Source organism: Ciconia boyciana, chromosome 10, assembly GCF_034638445.1.
Source record: "Ciconia boyciana chromosome 10, ASM3463844v1, whole genome shotgun sequence".
Classification (NCBI taxonomy): Eukaryota; Metazoa; Chordata; class Aves; order Ciconiiformes; family Ciconiidae; genus Ciconia; species Ciconia boyciana.
The window spans coordinates 22,599,027-22,619,081 of NC_132943.1; the positions used below are offsets into that span (position 1 = coordinate 22,599,027).

General features: G+C 40.0%; 1 protein-coding gene across 2 annotated transcripts in view; it reads left to right on the forward strand.

Moving 5' to 3' along the window:
* The window catches only part of CERS6 (ceramide synthase 6), a 136,082-nt gene that overhangs the window by 91,595 nt on the left and 24,432 nt on the right, over positions 1-20,055 (forward strand). Inside the window, exons 6-9 of one of the 2 annotated variants that reach the window (XM_072874753.1) lie at positions 1,958-2,008; positions 6,787-6,879; positions 13,683-13,811; positions 18,134-18,240. In XM_072874753.1, the coding sequence (XP_072730854.1) occupies positions 1,958-2,008; positions 6,787-6,879; positions 13,683-13,811; positions 18,134-18,240 (380 nt within the window). The remainder of the gene's footprint in view (positions 1-1,957; positions 2,009-6,786; positions 6,880-13,682; positions 13,812-18,133; positions 18,241-20,055) is intronic. The other variant, XM_072874754.1, reaches the window with a different exon arrangement.

The following is a 20,055-nucleotide window of genomic DNA, read 5'->3' on the forward strand; positions in this document are numbered from 1 at the left end:
CAGACAGAAATATTTTAGATTCTGTATATTAGTAACACTTGCAGAGGGGCTGTGACTGTTTCCAAAGACCTTTTTTGTTGCATGAAATGAGAACTCACTTAGCACAGTAACTACTGTTGAGATGTTTGAACAAATAAATTGCTTGTATGAAATAATTATTCCTGATAGAGAGAAGGAGAAGTTTAGATGGACTTTAATCATTCTTACAGCATCCTCGTGAGAGGTATATCAGAAACTCTAGGAGGTCTGTTACTTTAAATGTTGGTATAGTGTTAAGGTTACTGTAAGAATTACTCCTTTCCATTTCAGGAGCATTGGGGTTATGGGTGTGCAAGTTTTATTTTATCTTATTTTCCGTGTGAAGGACACATTCAAAAAACTAGGAAGAGCCTTTAGTAATCATATTACCTCACTGTTAACCAACAAAGGCTATAAGGACCTTCTGTAAGACAAATCACAATTAGAACTTAAGTATCGGTTGGGAATTGGGCTATAATTCTGACCAGCATTTATCCTGTCTTTTGCTATGGTACAAATCCTTCCTACTTATAAAGACTCCTAGCCTGATTCTCAGCCCAGGACTTTAACATTCTGCTTCGTGTTCATTTTATTTGGTTTGACGCTCACCTGTTGTATTTTGGATGAGTTTGTTATTATGCATTGCCTGAGCTGAACTGCTCCGCCTGATGGTGAAAACAAGAAAATGCCAAACAATCTCATGCAATGAGGATTTATTTGAAAACATGTAATCTAGTGGAAGCACTTAATACTATAAGGGTATGCGTGCCTTAATCCAGGAGACCTACTAATAATGTTCTGCCCCCTTTATACTTGGATGTAGAGCAGTTAAGGTTATGTAAAGGAGCTGCACAAAGATCTTGAATCCATAGTTTTCTTTCATGTTTCTGGTGAGATACCCAGTGGGTGGGTACTTGTACTGCAGACATGTGCTTCTCGAAGTCCAGATGCTGCCAGAACCTGAGATGCAGCTGTGCTTTGCACAACATGCATATCTGAAAGGAGTTGGTCCTGCTCATGCACAAAAAGAGAGGTGTGGCTGCTTGGTAGCTGTTGATTTGGTCATGTTCTTATTACCCAATATGGAAATACTTAATGGCTGAGTATGTTGGGTAAAAGAGCTTGCCCATATGGTATTTTCTCTCTCAAGTCCATTTAGTTGCACAGGAAAGGAGGTAAAAACTAAAGAACTCTGAAAGAAACAACCTGCTTACAAGAAAAGGTTTTAAAGGCTCTCTTGTGGCATTGAGAGAGAAATAATCACATAACTCTTGTGCAAGCAGCAAAGAAACAGGAAGCATAACGGAGCTGCATGTCCCCAAGTCTTTTAGTTTGCCCAGCTTTTTGCAATGCAAGAGTCTGTAGATGCATGCTACTATAAATTTGCTGTTGCCTTTCATATTGCCGTAAGATATCAGAGTATTTTCCGTGTGATAGCAAGATCTATCATCTCTGGACGGTCATGTCTTCAGCCAGGAAAGCCAAAGGTACTATTTGCTATCTTGAGCTGATGTGGCTGGGATGAAGGATGGGTCCTGTATGGAAGGATGCTTATATGTAAGAGCACATGCAAGGGATGTTCTTTAAAATATTTGAGCAGCCTAGGGCCAAGATTCCTTGTGCTATTGAGAAGGTAATGTGAGATCTGACCACCTGAGCACAAGCTGATTATGTTCAGCCTGCACTCCTGCAAAAGCTATTCGTATAAAGTCATGGTGCACCAACCAAAAATCTCTGTGAACAGGCAGGTTGCTCTAATTCATGCTGTGAAATTTTAAGGAACTTCCCTGTTGTATTCAGTTTTCATAGCCTCTATCAAAATTTGCAAATTTTAAGCTGTTCCTGTAGTTTTGTCCTTGTATTAACAAATATATACACTTACATTGCCCAAAATGGTGTGTACAGACCTTTGTTGTTTTTTTTTTTCTTTCTCTCTCAGACACCCTGGCTCTGGAATACCAGACAGTGCTGGAATGGGTATCCATATCAGGTAAAAGTTACAGTGCTGCCTAAAAACAAACATGACGCCTCTGCAGAGCTCTGTTTTTATTATGGTGGAGCTTTGTGTCAATGTTAGTGTGAATGGGCTACTTGGCATTTCAGAGCATTGCTGGATACTCCCCATCTTGCTTTAGTTCAAGGTGGGAAAGATTAATATAGCTGTCACACCTGTTTCGAAATGAAGCACAGGATCTGAAAACAGATCTGAGAAATCTAACTGTGAAAGCAGACATCCGCAACAGTGGTAGAATGGTCATTTTTTACAAAGTTCTGAGGATACTGAAAGTTTTAGCAAAGCCCCAGATTCAGCAGGTTGGGAAAAGCCAGTGTAGTTCTCATAGTTGTTATACTGCATACAGGGTGAGACTTAATCCCTGGCAGTTGGTGTGATCAAAGAGGAGACTAAAGAGAGAACGTAGGTTTCTCCTTTAGGTACTTAAATAGGGGCTATCCATTCCTGGCCTCATGGAAGCTTACAACAGAAGAAAGCAAAATTAATGAGAGAATTGAGAATGGTTTCAAATCTTTATTTTCAGCAATGTCTGTATTTTCATGGATTCAAAAAGCATCAGACTTTCTCTCTGTTCTAGGTCAAAGAATATAACTTAAATTCAAAGAAAAGACTTAAGTCATTTATCTCCTTTACTAAGGAGAAGAATGCCACCGTTAAAGTAAAAATACCCTTTCAGATTGTGTCCTGCTGCACTCATTCCCTCTTTCAGTCCTCAAAAAAAATTTTGCTCAAGTTTGAAATTTGGTTTCCTTAAAACAATCTTCAAAAGAACAATAACAGTATATTTATTCCTTACTGTACTGCTAAGGTTTTAACTAGTTCCAGGAATATTTAATTCCTAGGTCCAAGTTCTGGCCATCTGTCACAGCAGCACAGTTGCTTCAATGGCGTGCAGGTGCTGCACCAGGATTAACTATAGCCCTACAACTCCGGAAACTATTTTCTGCCAGGGAAAGAAGGAGCAGGACAAGTGAAAGGAGAAGGGTAGAAATTTTATCTATCATTATCTGGTTGAACAGTGGGTTCCAAAGTTTGCATACCCAAAGAGCTTTGAGAAACCTCTCCTGTGCTTTCCATTAGTTTGTGCTATTGGACATAGTTGTTAAAGTACGGGATGTATTTAAACAGAGCAGCCAACCTGCTCTAAAGGATTCAATGTATTTTTCAGAAAAGGTAACTCCTGAACTCTGCCTTGGCTGTACCACTGCCGCATTTTGCCTCCTGGTCTGATAGAAGTAACTTTCAACATGGATGTTGTGAGGATCAGTGAATTAATTAATTAATTAATTAATTAATGAATTAATAATAACAGTAATAATAGCCCTTTTGAGGAAAAAGTATCATCATGTGTATGGGCTAGGAATGGACTTTGGAAACCTTTTTGGGAAAGCTAAGTGCCACCTGTTTCCTTAATACTCTTTGTATATCAGGAGACAACAAGAGATTAAAGTTGTCAAGTATAATTTTGCGTTTTATAAATCAGAGGTAACAAATGTTTCAAATGTGACCTAGTAAGACAGTCTTCAAAATTTTTGATAACTGTTGAGGATAACTTTGGTAGCTTTTTTAATTAGTCTGAATTCTAATTCTAAACCTGAGCATCTTTAAAATGCTCTTTTTTCTTTTTTTTTTAATTCATCATCCAGGACTCTCAATAGGGATCATTGAGACTTTGTGCTAGCTGCTGTCCAAATATAATTGACATTGAATTCCAAAAGCTCCAGCAAAGAGTTTGCAATTTAAGGAGTCTAACCTGTCTAGGGCATATTGGTTTTGTTTGGGTTTTTTGTTTTGTTTTGTTTTGTTTTGTTTTGTTTTGTTTTGTTTTGTTTAAGAGCAGGGAGGGGAAAAAAAAAAACCTCATTGCCAGACTAGAAAGTATGAAGAAGAGTATTGTCTGAAAGACGCATGAATTCCCTGTGACAGTGAACAGCCCTGGACAAGCTGAACAGGAGAACTGTATTCAGGTTTGGGTGCTACTGTTCTTGAAAGTTGTGTACCTATTGGAAGTAGTTCAGTGGAGATAGTTCAGCAAGAATGACCAGAAATCTTGATCTGAGAAAGGTTGAAGGAATTTGGTCATTTAGCTTCAGAAGAAATAATGACTTAAATTTCACCCAAGGACTGGAGGGTGAACTGAATAACGTTAGGGAACCAGCAGAAGAAATTGAATGGGGGAAGTGTTGAATATTCATCCCTCAGAGATTTTAGGAACAATTGTTTGTCAGAATTGGTATGGCTGCAGTCACTGGTGCCTTTCAGTCCTGTTTTCTACTATTTTTGTGTTATTACATGCAAGAAGAGATTTACTTACAACGTAAGACCATGAATCTTACTGGTTAAAGAACATACATTTACCAGACTTACCAGAAGAATGAGGCCATTCAGAAAGTTAGTTACAACTTTTAGAGGGTGGCAACTAAACTTACTATATCTAAAATCATGCTACTAGTGGAGAGGGTCCAAGAGAAAGCAAATCATCAAATAAAAGTCATTATCAAAATCATTGTCTTGGAGACAAAAATGTCTACTGGGGGCTAATCAGGATTAAGTACTGGGTTTTCAATTTGTTTCAGGTTTTTTTTGCTTAACTAGGTAAGATTTCTAATCTCTTGTTTGCTACAAATCCTTTGTAAGTTACTCAACACAGCATTGCAGAAATCCAGATGGACTTACTGTAGCTGTAGTCAAATGGATCAGTTGGGTGACAACTCTACCCATAAGCACAGAGTAGTCCTATTGAAGTTAAGTCTATGGAGAACTGAAACCTAACATGTAAACTAAGTTAAACACACTATTGATCCTTTGTTGTGGTTTAGCCCCAGTCGGCAATCAAGGACCACACAGCCGCTCGCTCACCCTCCCCCCCAGTGGGATGGGGGAGAGAATCGGAAGAGCAAAAGTAGGAAAACTTGTGGATTGAGATAAGAACCGTTTAATAATTGGAACAAAATCATAATAATAATTATAATTATAATTGTAATGAGAAGGAAAACAACAAGAGAACGAGAGAGGAACAAAACCCAAGGGGGAAAAAAAAACAGTGATACAACTGCTCACCACCCGCCAACCAATGCCCAGCCAGTCCCCAAGCAGCGATTGCTGCTCCCTGGCCAACTCCCCCAGTTTATATACTGAGCATGAGGCCATATGGTATGGAATAGCCCTTTGGGCAGTTTGGATCAACTACCTTGGCTGTGCCCCCTCCCAGCTTCTTCTGCACCTGACAGAGCATGGGAAGCTGAAAAGTCCTTGACCAGTGTTAACACCACTTAGCAACAACTAAAACATCAGTGTGTTATCAACATTATTCTCATACTAAAATCCAAATCACAGCGCTATACCAGCTACTAGGAAGAAAATTCACTCTATCTCAGCCAAAACCAGGACATCCTTTCATGGAGGGAAACCATGATATCTTTAGAATCCCCCTTTGTTATCATTATATATGGGTTTAGAAATACTAATGCTATTGTTAATAAAGCAGCTGACAATCTTAATTGTTTTACTAGAAATTTTCCCCAGTGAGTTCTCTTGCAATAATGAGTGTAATAGTCACAGTTAATTGCTAGCTCATGTTCTCTTCCCTTTTTTTAATTACACCTAATTAAAAGCTTACTGTCCGTCTCGCTAAATCAGAAAAGGATTATATTGGCCCAAGAAATGGCTTTAAAAGATTGATTTGAGTGTACACATTTTTCATAAAGCATAAGCATATGTCTAGATTAAAATAACCTGCATAGAGCATTCAGTGGGCACCTAAGGGCTGTTTTTCAGCTGCAAAGAACTAGTCTGCAAAAGGGAATGGGAATAAGAGAGTCAGCTGAAATGCCTCTTGCCAATGGAAATAGCTCATGCCCTGCTTGGGTGCATGGTTGTGCCAATGCAAACTGCTCTAGAGATGGTTCATCTAATCCCTCAGGAGATGCGCTCAGGAGCTTCTCCTGTGCCAGTGCCCCTCTCTATCACTGCAATGGAAGACATGACTAGCAGGGAGGCATAATTGCATGGAAATTAGAGTAGCTCCTAGGACTGGCTCTCTTAGGCTGGGGGCTAAAGAACCCATGCATGCCACCGGTTACCTTCTTTGAACTTACCCCATGTTGGTTTTGGTTGTGCATAAGTTCCTGTGTCTTCTTATTTTTATTTATTTTACTTTTAAACATCTGTGTAACCATGTTGTATATCAAGCAAGATGCCTGGATAAATTTATTTTATTTTCTTCTTTCCAAATGTTAACATGTTCCCAGAACATGGTTCAATTTTTTAAAAGTAGGCTTTTATATTAGAAAGAGCCCTGTTTAAAGGGCTGAACAACATTTTCATCATAAGCAGATAAGATTGTATACTAGCATTACTTTTCTCTAATCTGCTCTAGCATTGTTTCTTTTGCTGTGCTTTAAACCCACATTACTGATGTACAGCAAGATGTTTCAAGTAATCTTTCAAAACAGACTTAGGATTACTCAGAATTTAGTTTGTTCTAGGTTCCGAACGGACAACGTCACAATTTTTTGGTATTACAATATTATAATACTGTCGAGATTAAAACATAAGAGGAGGGTAGGTTAGGGAGCTTTATTTTTCGGAGCCAACATCAGAGTTTGAAAGAGGCAACCATCATCATTTTTCTTACATAGGATGCTTATGTATAATTCAATAATCCCCCTGTGATTAAACATGTCTCCTATAGACCTCACCTGCCTATAATGTCAGTTAGACTCTATTAACCTTTTCTCATCTCCATCTTTCAGCCACTGATGCCTGACCTTCATTATTACTACATAGTTGAATTGTCATTCTACTGGTCCTTAATGTTTTCTCAATTCATTGACATCAAAAGAAAGGTAAGAACAATGAGACTAAAAACATTGAAAGCTTTAAGCACATATCTTTCTTGACTTGAGGAATACCTGTATTACCTGTGCATTGAACTGGAAATACAGTTCTTTCTAGTCACCACCTCTTGCAGATAGTCATTACTCAGAAACTGGTATTGAAGTGCTTGTCTTACTCTGTTCCTTATTACTATGATGTGGGTTTTTTCTGCACATGGGAAGAAGAGCCTGGAGTAATCAAATATTCAAGGAGAAATAGCATCAGGCAAAAAAACCTTCTGCTCTCATACAGTGACTTAAATGGAATTGAACACCTAGTAGCTAGTAGATGTACTGTTTCTTCTAAGAGTTAAATGATGAAATATCAATGTCAGAGCAAGACTGCCTCATAAATTCACAGTGTCACTTTGGTAAGATCTATGAGGGCTTTCAATTTATTCTACAAAGGGATGGTGAAAACAGGGATACGTTTAATATTAAAAAGTGATGTTACATTTAATCTTACCTTTACGGTTATGAAAGTTCAAGTAGCTGAGCATTGCTATTAAGGGGCTATTCATCAAGAAAATAAAACTCTGGCCAGATAAAAACATTTTTCCAGTACCAGTAGCAACCTGTTCCGTATTCTTTCATCCAAGTTCTCTCTTCCAAGGAGAGTACTAGTCTGTAGCAGAACAGGCAGCATGACAGTCATTCTATAATAACAGTCCATTGAGCTATTCCTGCAGGGTTTTTAATGTTGCAAAATTATTTGTTTAAAACGTTTGGAAGGATTTTATAATATTTTTATGTGTCTCCTTCTGCTGTCATTTAATTAAATGATTGTAGGCTATGCTAATGGGAAAATCCCTGTTTACTAGAGTTTTAGCAGGAGCATAACTCTGCAAAGAGTAAATGAAGGATCCAGTATGTCCTGAATAAATTTATCTGCTGTTTGGAACCACAGTGTGCTTCTGGGAGTCTTGTGTCAGAGCTACGTCTATAGAAAAACACCCCTGTATTTGAATTTCCAAATTTTTGTGGAAGTAGAAATCTCAAGAAAACATCCACAAATTTTAAATCCATATTGGAGGGTAAATTGTAAACAAACAACCCATTTAGGATGAACACATGTAAATCCCTTGCTTGCATTGTCTGTAGATGCTAAATATTCTGTTAATCATGAGCTTGAAATGAGTACAACTTCACTGTTTCAAAAAACAAAGATGCAGAAAAACAGTGCTCAGCAGAGCTGTATAATAGTGGAGATGGATTTAAATCAAGAGTAACATTGACTAATATACCTAAGCTGCAGGTGCCAGCAATACTGAATAGCCATTTGTCAATATATCAACCAAAACCAAACCTCTGCAGCAATGTTACAGAATTGTTCGGGTTATTGCTGCAGAAATGTATTGTGTCTAATCAGTCCCCCTACATTCTTATTCAGCCCTCTGCACTGTGCCATTGGTTATATTTTATTTTCTTTGTGTACCTCTTGAGGGAGAGGAAAATGTAACAGCATTGCAATTACAACAGTACTGCAATTTTGCAGTACAATACATCTTTAAGGAATATTTAATTGATTCCTGACTAGTTGCTTTGATCATGTGAACAGTAATTGGAGGCTACCACAACAGCATCTAGGTTCAGCACTGAAGTACACTTCTGAAAATGGCCATTGGGAGGGTCAGTAACACCTTTCTCATTTAATACATCTCATGAGCAAATGCTATAGCTTTTTCCCTCATGACTTGGAGAGTTTGTTCCTATTGGTGATCTGAGCACAGAGCTAAAACCTGATCCTGTCTATAGTACAGGTGCAAGTAAACAATCTTTTGCAAGTCTGTTTCTCAGTTATATATAAAGGATTTGTACTTGTTATCAGGAAGACTTTGTGGAAATAGAATGGGAGATGGAGGTGGAGAAGTGGATCGCTAACAGCTAACACCCCTGCCACAGATTTGCAGTGCTTGAACCCAGAGCACCAAATCAAAGCAGTGTCCCATGCATCTGCTGTGTCTGAGAAAGTCCAGTGTCCAGCAGAGAGCAGGACCACGGTATCTGCAGTGCAATGATAGCAAGTCAAAAGCCTTTCATTGTAAGCACCCTGCAGGAGGCAGTGGAGATGACATATTTATAAATAACCTATTAGATCACTGACAAGTTTGGACTGTGAAGACAGTTCTTTTTGTAGTGTAAGCAAAACTGATAACTAGGAAGATCAGACTGGAGAAATGCAGCTGCGCACTGGTGTCACACAGTAAAACTGTTCTGTGGCTGGGGCGAGCGCAAGCTGTCAAGGAAACCCATGAGCTGAAAAACGTTAGCACTGGGAGCTTACAGTAGTTGACAAAAAGTAGTACAAGCTTGACAGAGACACCAGCTCTTGCAGCACCGTAATAGTTCTCTTTTGAAGAGCAGGTTTAATTTAAAAAATGTGGAAACCTCTTAATGTACCCAGTATGCAATGTGTGAAATGGTGCCCATATGAAATAAGGCTCTGTTTAACTGGAAGAAGCAGGAAATTTGCCAGCTAGTATCAGACACTATTGTAATACTTCATGACAGCTTATACAGAGCAGATTAACAGTTCTCAGCCTGAGAAACCTGTTGATGTTTTCATGTTACAGTGAGAGGAATACTTTTATCTAAGTCTTGGTTATCATTTTAGATACTTTAAATTGAGCAGTGGCTGTGTTGTAGTCTGGGATGATCAAAAGTGCCCTGCGGCCTCATGCACTGCAGGAATTCAGCCAAACGCTTTTATGTAGCCAGATTTCTCTCAAGGTGAGGCGCGGTAGGTCTTCCCTGAAAGCACCAGCACTTGGCACTGGCCTAACTCCAGCACTGGTCTTTTACTCGCTATAGCTCAAGAGAAGTGTACTTGCTGTTTTTCCGCTCCGTTTTATTCTTCTCTAATAGCAAATTCATTACTTTAAAATGACTTCCAATTGGTTTGCTGACTTTCAAATACCTGTTTATTTCAGTGTTATAAATTCCACCAGATTATCTTTGCCTGGCTGAAGAGGTGTGAGCAAACTATTTAGGCTGTTGGCAAACTATTGGCATTAAGGCAGTGAACTGAGCAGACTAACTTTTATGGTTTTATAATGGCACGTTGTTTGCTTCATAAATATCTACTGTGTTGCTGTAATGATGTTCTACCCTTAAGAGTTTTCATTTTCAAGCTTCCCATACTCCTCTTTTGTAAATCACAGAAAAAAAAAAAAAATAGATCGGGGAACTTTGTTACTCTCACAAGCCCCTGATGAGTTTTAAAAGCAGTGAGGTTTATTTACATGCTTTCTGGATACCTGAAGTATTGTTTGATAGAAAAACATTTGACATATTTAAGGGAATGTATAAAATTTCTACTCAGTGTTTTAACAGGTTTGTAGAACATCTAGGAGACCTTTCTGTGTATTCACACCTTTTAGTTCCAAGCATTTGGCAATTCCTAGGGCTTCTGTGTTTTACTTTTTTTAAAAAATGAGAGTTCACTCATTCCCAAAATCAAATAATCTGTAGCTGCTAATTTTCTTGAATATTCCATTTTAATTCTAGAAAATTTATGCTATATTTCACTGAATCTGGATCCTAGATCTCTTTCTTCAGACTCAGTAAAAAAAGAATCATAGAGCTGATTTCTTTTGTTTCAGAGGAAAGGAATTTAGATTGTGTACATTTTGCAGACTTTTACTAGAATTGTAATGGTTGAAACCTTTAGCTGGTGATACTCCTCTTCCTGTTGAAGCCCATTTCCAGAAGCTGGAGTGACTAACGAAGATGATGTTTTGCCCTTCAGTGGCACTAATGTTCCATAGCCACTTCGCAGTTTAGTCAGTGAGTGTGTCATGTTAAACAAACGTGGGTTGCAGAAGCCTTGATTCCAGAGGACTTGTCTACAAGTTGAGACCCATGGGGTTTCTCCATTGTCTGCCCTGTGTTCTTCCCAGTGATAGTGTCAGGAGTAGGTTCTTTCTCCTATTCTTAGCCACATATTTTCATGACACAGGCACATGATATCTTTCAGCAGTTACAACTGGAGGCTACAAATCTGCTGTAGATAAATGCATCTTGCACAAACATACATACCATTTGAAATATATTTAAAAAAAGAAATAACCCATTCCTGTACAGCCGCTCTTCTGCTGTGTATGGGTGAAAGTGCTTGAGTAAGCTGGGAACACAAGTACCACTTGACATTATGGGGACTTGTACCATTAGTTTCTATGTATTCATTACCCTTATGTATAATTAAAATCTAACAGCATCTTCAAAGCATAGTATTCATTACTGACATCAAGAAATGTCATAAACAGGAAAGAAAGGAGCAGAATAACAAAAATAGTCTTATTTATATCACTGCTACTTTTTTCTAACAATTTTCAGTAGGTCAGTCCAGCATCTCCATTTCAGAGCTGGCAGAGTCAGATAACTGTCTCTTTTAAGAAACATTATCAGAGAAGGAGTTCCCTGGACAGCATTTCTATAAGTAGACTCATGCAGAAGTGCAGAAGACTGCTGCCCAAGAGCATTAGGGCTGCTTGGGAATAATCCATATTGTCAGGAATGCCTTGAAGAGTTCCTAAGAGGGACTAGAAATCTCGTATTTGTAGAACATGAATGTGTCAGCTATAAAAACAGATGAGAATTTTCTACTTGGCTTCTTCCCCTGTTTGGACTGCCTATGTGCTAACATAATTGCAGTTAGAAGGAAAATGACTAACAGTGCCATAGCATTTGCGGCTGAAGCAGGTAAAGAGCTAGGCTGAAGTATGGCCATATGGCAATGCTAGTAGCTTGCTTCTAATCCTAGGGAATAAGGTAGGTGCTTTGCTGTTTTGATTATGGTGTGGTGAAATGGTCCCCTTGTGTGGGTTTGTAGTTACTGAAATGACTAAAATGCCATACCCCTGCTTTCTGTTAAGACTCTTAGAAAGGTGAACAGCCTTATTTCTCTTTTTGTTCAGTCTGCTTTAAGAAAATGGATTTAAAGCAATGGCTGGACATGACTGCTGAATGTATTTGATTGTGCTCTGCACTGCTGGAGGCCAAATAACCGCGCTGAGAAATGTTGGATGTATACTGAACTAGGACACGGTTCTCTGCTTTTAGTCTTTTTTCTTTCTTTTCTTCCCCCACCGCCCGCACCCCCTCAACTTTGTGTTGGAGATACTGGCAATGCCCATTGATGAGTATGAGTAGGAAATAGGACCTTGTAGCACCTGATAGCATTAAACATAAAGTGATAGGCTGGAAGGAGGTCCTGTCCCTATTCAGTTAGTGAGACTGCTCAAGCTGCAGGTTTTTCCACGGACTCCAGGTGTACATTGCAGTGAAGCCAAGTGCTGGTACAGAGAGGCAGTGGCACTGCACGTCTTTGAAAGCAGTGGTGCCTGCTACGTACCTGCCACGTTCCCAAAGAGAGGTACAGTGACACTGGGCAGTTACTCTTCCTAGTATTGGAGAGACAGAGCAGTCAGCAGCTGTAGCTGCCACTTTTCTGGAGTTGACCCTGTGTTAGTGGGAGCTCACCAGCGCTTTCCGTAGGGCCCTCCTGCCCGACCCATGTACCTTCAGTCCCTTTGCAAACCAGGTGCTGCCACTCTAAAGGCAGCAGGGTCTCAAGTTTCGGTTTTTCTGCTGCGGGCTGCTTAGCTGAAGACTACCACAGCTCAGCAGGACTGGCCCGCAAAAGCTGCCAGAAAGCCAAATGCCACCTCCCAAGATGCTTGGCGAGCAGGCTGCCTGGAGGAGCCGCTGCTTCTGACTGCCTGGACGTCTCCCTTCAGACAGCCCTGCATGAGAGCTGTTAGATCTGCTGAGAGCTGTGGTAGTAACTTTGCACCCGGTGCATGGAGAAACTCCCCAGTCAAATCATGTCTGTGATCTTTTCTTCGGGGTTTTGATACCACTTTCTCAAAGCTGTGCAGGTAGTTCAGCAAACTCCATCAAGACTTCCTTCTCACCGACTTGGTGCCTTGCGGTTTCTTGGTCTCTGCGGGTCCTGTTCTCTCAGTAATCAGTCTGGGAGTCTAGGCCAGGCAGATGGGTCGTTCTCTCTGCTTTGCCTGCCCCTTGGCATGTATCTGGGAATATGATGTTACAGGAGCTTCACCGGTCCAGGTATTTTTCAACAGTAACAGTTACTTGCTGGCCGAATAACTCAGAATTACTGATCTGGAGACGGGCTAACCTGCATCATTTGGGAGGCAGCAGATTAGATATGAGTAGGAGGAGCTGCACCAGCTCATCTGAAGACCTTTCTGACCCTGTTACAGCATGAAGACAAAGCAGCTTCATTAAAAACAAACAAAAAACTGGAACTGGGATTCTCAGCTCTGTGAAAGCTCTCAGTTGTGCTTGGCAGGTGACTGTCGATAACTCCTAGTGCGGTGGAAATCTGTTTCCCGCTCCTTTGTAGCTATTCGAACTCTTGTGAATGATGCGTTATTTTGCATATTATATGTTGCTTGGTGTATAAGAAATATGGTGTAATTTGATTTGTATGTACGTATGCTTTTTCAAAGTAACTTCAGCTGCAAATGTTTACTTCATTAGGTTAAATTACTGTGAACTGAGAAATACAGATATTGCCTAGCTTTCAATAATCTTTTCTCATTTTGTTAACATACAGTGATTATTTTATTCAGTCTAAGTGAAATATATAGCAGGGTATTTAATGCGCTTATGTAGCAGGATCTTTATGTAACATAACCATAATGCTGGGTTTAAAAAACAGCCATCCATTTTTGTATAAGAGTACTGAATCTCACTGTTTGGTTCATTGTTGTTTTTTTTTTTTTCCCTACTTCTTGCTGCTCTAGGATTTTGGCATCATGTTTACACATCACATTGTAACAGTCACCCTGATAACCTTCTCATATGTAACCAATTTGACACGAGTGGGAACCTTGACCTTATGTCTCCATGATGCGGCTGATGTTGTCCTAGAGGTGAGATAATACATATATCATCAGTGTCTGTACATGCTATTCACTAGTCTGAGAGCTAGCATGTCAATAGGTGGAATCTATTTGCTATTCAAAACAAGTATTTCTTAAGTGAAAAGGCCAGTTCAAGATGGTAATGGTGATTAATATAGTGTATTTCCTTCCTGAAATATATTACCCTTGTAGGAGTGTATGTTTGTGACTTTAGGCTGTTTTATCCCTTGATAAGTTGCTTGTACAGAGCAGAAACTGGTAATGCATTGCATGCCAACGAGGGTTACACGCAGATTTTAAATATAACATGGTAAAGTCAAAAGCTCAGAGTGGCAAAATCTGGAAAGTGATGACTCTGTGGAATAGAAGCTCCTTGTTCTTGACCCCTGTGAAGTGACATGTGGGACAAGAACCCTGTTTCCGAAAGAATCAAGGTGTCATGATTTGGTTCTGCTGTGCTTTGCTGGGCAGAGGGTGCTGGACAACTTAGTGGCTGTTCTGTGCATGGACAGTGAGCTGCCTCTGGTCCCCAGGATTTGCCAGGGTCCTGTGCCTCTGCATCTAGATGCCAGTATTAAACAGTTGGCTTTGGAGAAGAAGGGATGATTGAAATTCTTGTAAGTCAAGATGGTCTGTAACTTCCATATCAGCAATTTAGAGATGTTGTCATCCTGTGTCTGCATCAGTTTTTAGACAGCTCTGGGTGATGCTGGGATCAGGCTGTCTGTGAACTCTCCATCAGGATCAAACCGAAGCTAGTAACTACTTTGTCTGAAATTATTTTTTACTAAAGTAGTTGCAGGGATCCTGTTATGCAAGAACATAGTCTCACTGTGTGAGTCATCTATTGCAGAATCAAAATCCTGCCATTCTGATTTGATAGTGCTGTAAATCTGTTTTTATTTTTTAATCTTTTTTTAATCTAGAAGGCACATGACTTGCCTGAGATAGAAAGCAACAGAGAATCTGGATTTCTCCTGCTAGAAATAATTACCTTTTTACAAGGTTATTTTTCTGTTTTAGCAGTGTGTGTAGATACATTCTGCTAGCTGGATTTCTCCTGCTAGAAATAATTACCTTTTTACAAGGTTATTTTTCTGTTTTAGCAGTGTGTGTAGATACATTCTGCTAGCTGTGCGTTCACCCAAATTTTCTTCATTCCTCTTTTCTCGCCACCAGACAGATGTACTTGACAGTGTTCATTCCAGATCAGACCAGTGCCTGTGGAACTATAAAACCACTGGAGAGCAGCTGTAATATGCTAGCTAAAACCTTACCTTGAACACAGTGAGATACATATTTTTTCTCAATTCCTCTGTTCATTCACTGGCTAAGACAAAGAGAAATTGCTGGTATTCTCATGTGATTTGCAAACATTCAGCAAATACACTTCCTCATGAGACACATACTTTAGTGGTCTTTCTAGTCAATTTGTTCAGTCTGTTCTGCCTGGAAATACTAAAGCCGTTCTAAAGTGTAAGAAAGAGAATCAGAGCTCCTGAGCAGCATTTAGTAGGAGGGCCATTATGACTCACTCAACAGACTTTCTTCTGCTAGGGCAGTGGGTCACAGCCCCGGTGCCATATGAGAGAAGATGGACTCCTACACACTGCTGACATTACTGAGGGGAAAGTCAGTGCAGAGGAAGAAAATTATCAAACTGCACAAAGAAGCTGGTAAAATATCTTGCCATGATGGGTCAGTTGTGCACCTGACCTGTTTTACATATTATATATTTGTAAAAATGAAAAGCTATTTCCAGAGGCCACTAGATTCTTTCCACCTACCATTTCATAATGAAAAATGTCCAGTGGGAAGCTAGAATGCAACATTTTTGCTGTTCTCATTGCAGAACATAGTATTTATTGGTAGGAATACTGAAGATGAAGTTTTTTTCATAGGTCTTAAGGCATGTGCAGGTACAGAATAGTCATAGCAGGATTTTCAGGAATACATAGCTGTTCTCTTAGGTCTGAGTGAAAGTTATCTTGGATACTCAAAGCAGTCTAGCCACAACAGGACAGATCAAACGTAGACTCATTTGCTTGCCTAGGAAGCCATTACATTAGCTTAAGCTGAAATCTAGGCTACTGAGAGGCAACTTTCAGAATCCCAGCTAAGTTGTTTTAAGGGCTCTTGGGTGTCCTTGCACTGCAGTACAGCTTGTGGGTTGGAAACACTGTAACCTAACCTGCTGAAGCACTTAAAATTCCACCTGTTTGGGGACCTTGAGACTTTTCAGCTTCAATTAATGAACACCATGACAATTTTGATGCCAGTGTATGGATGTGAGTAGTTGCTGATTTGGTATGCTTCTGGTGTATGAGCCTCACATAGCTGACAGTTCAACCTGAATCCTTTCTGTCAGGTTCCAGCTATCTCCTAACCCACTTTTCTAAAAGAGCAGGGAATGGACACTTTGGACCAAGGCAAATAGCTGCGCTGTAAAATAAATGGATTTAAATAGACCAGCAAGAGTATCTGGAAGAGCTGTGTTATTCAATTGTAGCCATGGTTTTTAAGCTTTCAAAATTGTGTTGTATTGTCTTAGGTGGCCCAATTCCATCCAACAACATACTCCTTCCCTTTTTTTGTAGTCCTTCCTTATCAATATCATTTGTAGATTTGTTGAGAACTGATGACCCAACAACTGTACTGTTTTTGAGAAATGGCGTGATACTGCTGCAAGTTGCTATAGCAATATCAGCTCCACACACTATGAAACCAGCTTTTTTAGACTGCCACCATGGAAATACATCCAAAATTCCTATCTGAACTTTCAGTCATGTGAAAATCAAGGTGTTAGTAACTCTTCTGCTTTGCATGTTGGCACCAAAGTGTTCTCTTTTCCTTAAACCAGACTGGGAGTCTTAAACCAGTCTTTCCTTAAACCAGACAAACTGCTAGGAAACTCATTTATGTCCACTATAGAATATAGGGCTGATTCAGAAGGGTTATGTTTTCTTTGCAGCATTGGTGGCTTTCCTCATATTTTGTGAGCTTCCTAACTTGTTTTCTGTTAGTGAGGATATCCTTTATATTCAGATTTTGAGTGGAAACATTGCAGAAGTTATGTAACATCCAAAAGTGCAGGTTGGTTTTGACATCCAGATTGTCTGACATGAGCATGGAGCATTTTCAGGTTCAGTGTGTTTGTACCAAAAAAATCAGACAGGATGCGAGAGTGTCTCGCACCATTTTAGACAATTCTCTGGTTTGAATTCTGCATTCAGAATAGTATTCTATATGTATAGTTGAGGTAATTTTGCTCCCTCAGCCCTCTGGAAAGTCTGCACAAGTAAGCATCTTCTCAATATGGGAACTGGATACAGGCCCCCTCAGAGGGGGCTTTGAAAGGGTTCCCAGTGACTTAAGCGGGTACTAAATCAGGTTTTTCATGTACTTCATTGTGCTGTGACTCTCTGGATACATTGGACAGAAAGCATGAAGAAAGACTGTCCCTGCCTTGAAGCAAATGTTTTAAAATAAGTAACTGCTTACACATACGAACTCTGTGGAAGCAGCATAGATGTCTTAAAACAAGCTTGCTTGTACATGCTGTTTTCTTCAGGGAGAAGAGGGCAAAGAAGTTTCAGGGAGGATCAGTGTTCTAATGAGCGGTTTGAGTGAAGAGTAGTTAGTAGACTCCTTCACTGAGGAGGAGTCAGAAGACTGCATGAAGACAAATGAGAGAAGCATGTAAAAATAGGCGTAGGGCAACAAGTTGGAAAGCAAAAGTTGAAAAGAGAGGGGAAGAGAGCCTTGGAAAAAGATTTTAAGGGGAGGGGTATAATCTTAGAGGTAGAAACTGTTCTGTATAGGCCAGAAAGGAAGAAGAGATGCTGTAGGAGAACATGGGATATGGGGCACTATAGAGGATTTGAGACAAAGTTTATATATAGCAACACTAGAAAGTCGGAGAGCATGGGGCAGGTGGAAGATGGATGGATGCTGAAAATGCAAGTGGAGCATACTGGAAAGGTGAGAGACAGGTAGATAAAGAGGTTGGGGACAGGACAGCATAAACACAATGGGGTTCAAAAGGTTTAGAAGAGTTTTGTGAATCTGAAATTGTAGGATTTCAAAAAGGAAATTGAATGGGGAAGGAAGAAATGAGAGAGGTACTCTGGTTTTACACAGTCTGGGTTTTTTTCTGAGAAGACATTTCCCACCTGCATGGTAGAGAGGAGTTACGAGGTCACTGTGAGGTGGCCCAATGACAATGTTAGCAATTTCATAAAAATTTGATTTCTTCTTCTTACAGCTTATACACAATACAAGAGAACTCAGTTGTCCTCACAGAAGTAAACAGACATTTCTTTCTTTTACAGGCTGCCAAAATGGCAAACTATTCCAAGTGTCAAAAACTGAGTGACCTTCTGTTCCTTACATTTGCCATTGTCTTCATTGTCAGTAGGCTTGGCATATATCCCTTATGGTGAGTAAGCATATCGTTTTCCTCAAATGCTAAGCATCAAACAAGCTTGGAAATAACTATGTTGTAATTGAACACGATTCATTGACATTACTCGGTTTCCCAAAGCACCACGGAGAGTTTCAGACATAACCAGGTGCTGAAATAGCCTATTTGCTAGAGTGCCATTGTGTTTACTGTGTGCTAGACAAGAAATATATGGGGCTTCTGCTGGTTTTAAGGTAGAAGTGTGTTGGAGACCACATAGGTTCAGGTTAACAGTTGGTTGCCTGTGTTGGCAAGAAGTTAGAGGAGAAATAAAATACTAGTCACCGAAGGCACTGACTGGAGGCTAAGCTTGAAGCTAGGATCTTCTCATTAGCTTTCAGTGCACACTTTATGAACATGTTCAGCTTAAAGAAAAACACAGTGAGATAAGGAAAGTCTGGCCCGCTGAAATCAGTATAAGGATGTTATCGTCATGCAGATTGCAATACTACAGGCTACTCCTTTTCCACCCCTCCTTTGCATTGGGGGTCCTGGAGAAGCTGTGTAATACATACAACTATAAGGTAGTTATACAGTAGTCTCACCTCTTTCCAGACAAAGGCAGTTGCTTGCATGTGCACATGCTCTCTCTTCTAGGTACACACACATGCATGCACACAAACAGGACGTAGGTGTTCGATTCTTTAGCTAGGGTCTTCAACATCCAGAAGGCAGCTGGCTAGTTAGGAAATACACTGATGTACTTCAGTGTAGAAACCCATTCAAGTTTCTCTGTAACCTATGCCCTATATATGAGGAGGGCTGGGAGAAGGCATTGGCCTCACTCTTTTGTGTTCCGGATCCTTCCTTTCTCTCGTATGAGCAGAACTAACCCAAATCTCTGTATCCCTATGAGAACAAGAGGTGTCTGTCATTGCATCAGACGATAACAGTGATAGGTTTGGTTTTGGGAAGCACCAAGAATGCCAGAAATGTTACCCTTTGCAGAGTTTTATTTAGAGAGATTACCACCAAGCTCCTTATTTAAGCATGCAGAGGATTTACAGATTGCCAATATCAACCTCTCTGCCACAGTTTCCTTTAAATCCTCTATAATGATATCTCTTTGGGGTTTTGTTAATGCAAACAGGATAAGACCAAGTTGCCCTTAGGGAGGTGAGTCATCAGCTCTGCTTGACAGTACAATGCAGAAGGCTCATTTAGCTTTTAATGACTCCAAAGATAATGTGATAATGCCTGGTCTCTACTGCGCTGTGAGTTGGTGAAGGACCATGACAAAAGGAGAAAATGGATAGACACACAAACTGTGTGTTTAAAAATGCTTGTTATTTTTTCCAAGGAGCAATTATTTGTTTCTTAAACAGCTTTGCTTTCCTTTCCTCAGTCCTTCTTTGAAGCTAACTTGGCCATTCACTGAATTTAAGTAAATGAAGTAAGCTAGTTTTTCTACTTGCATGATCTCAGATAGGAAAAATGGTGGCAATCCTGCTCATAGGATTTCATCTGCCTGTTGCATTCTGGTTTATATTGAGAAATGGAGGGAGGACCCAATTCCACCAGTGCAGTTCTGCCACTGGAGACTGCAGTACATGACTCTGCTTCAGGGAAGGCTCAGTCAGATGATGACTGGATGGGTTCACAAAAGGGAAGGCAAAGGGGAAGTCATACTTGACCAACCTGATAACCTTCTATGATGAAATGACTGGCTTGGTAGATGAGGAGTGAGCAGTGGATATAGTCTACCTTGGCTTCAGTAAGGCTTTTGACACTGCCTCCAAGAAGATCCTGAGAGAGAAGCTGATAATGTATGGGCTACATGAGCAAACAGTG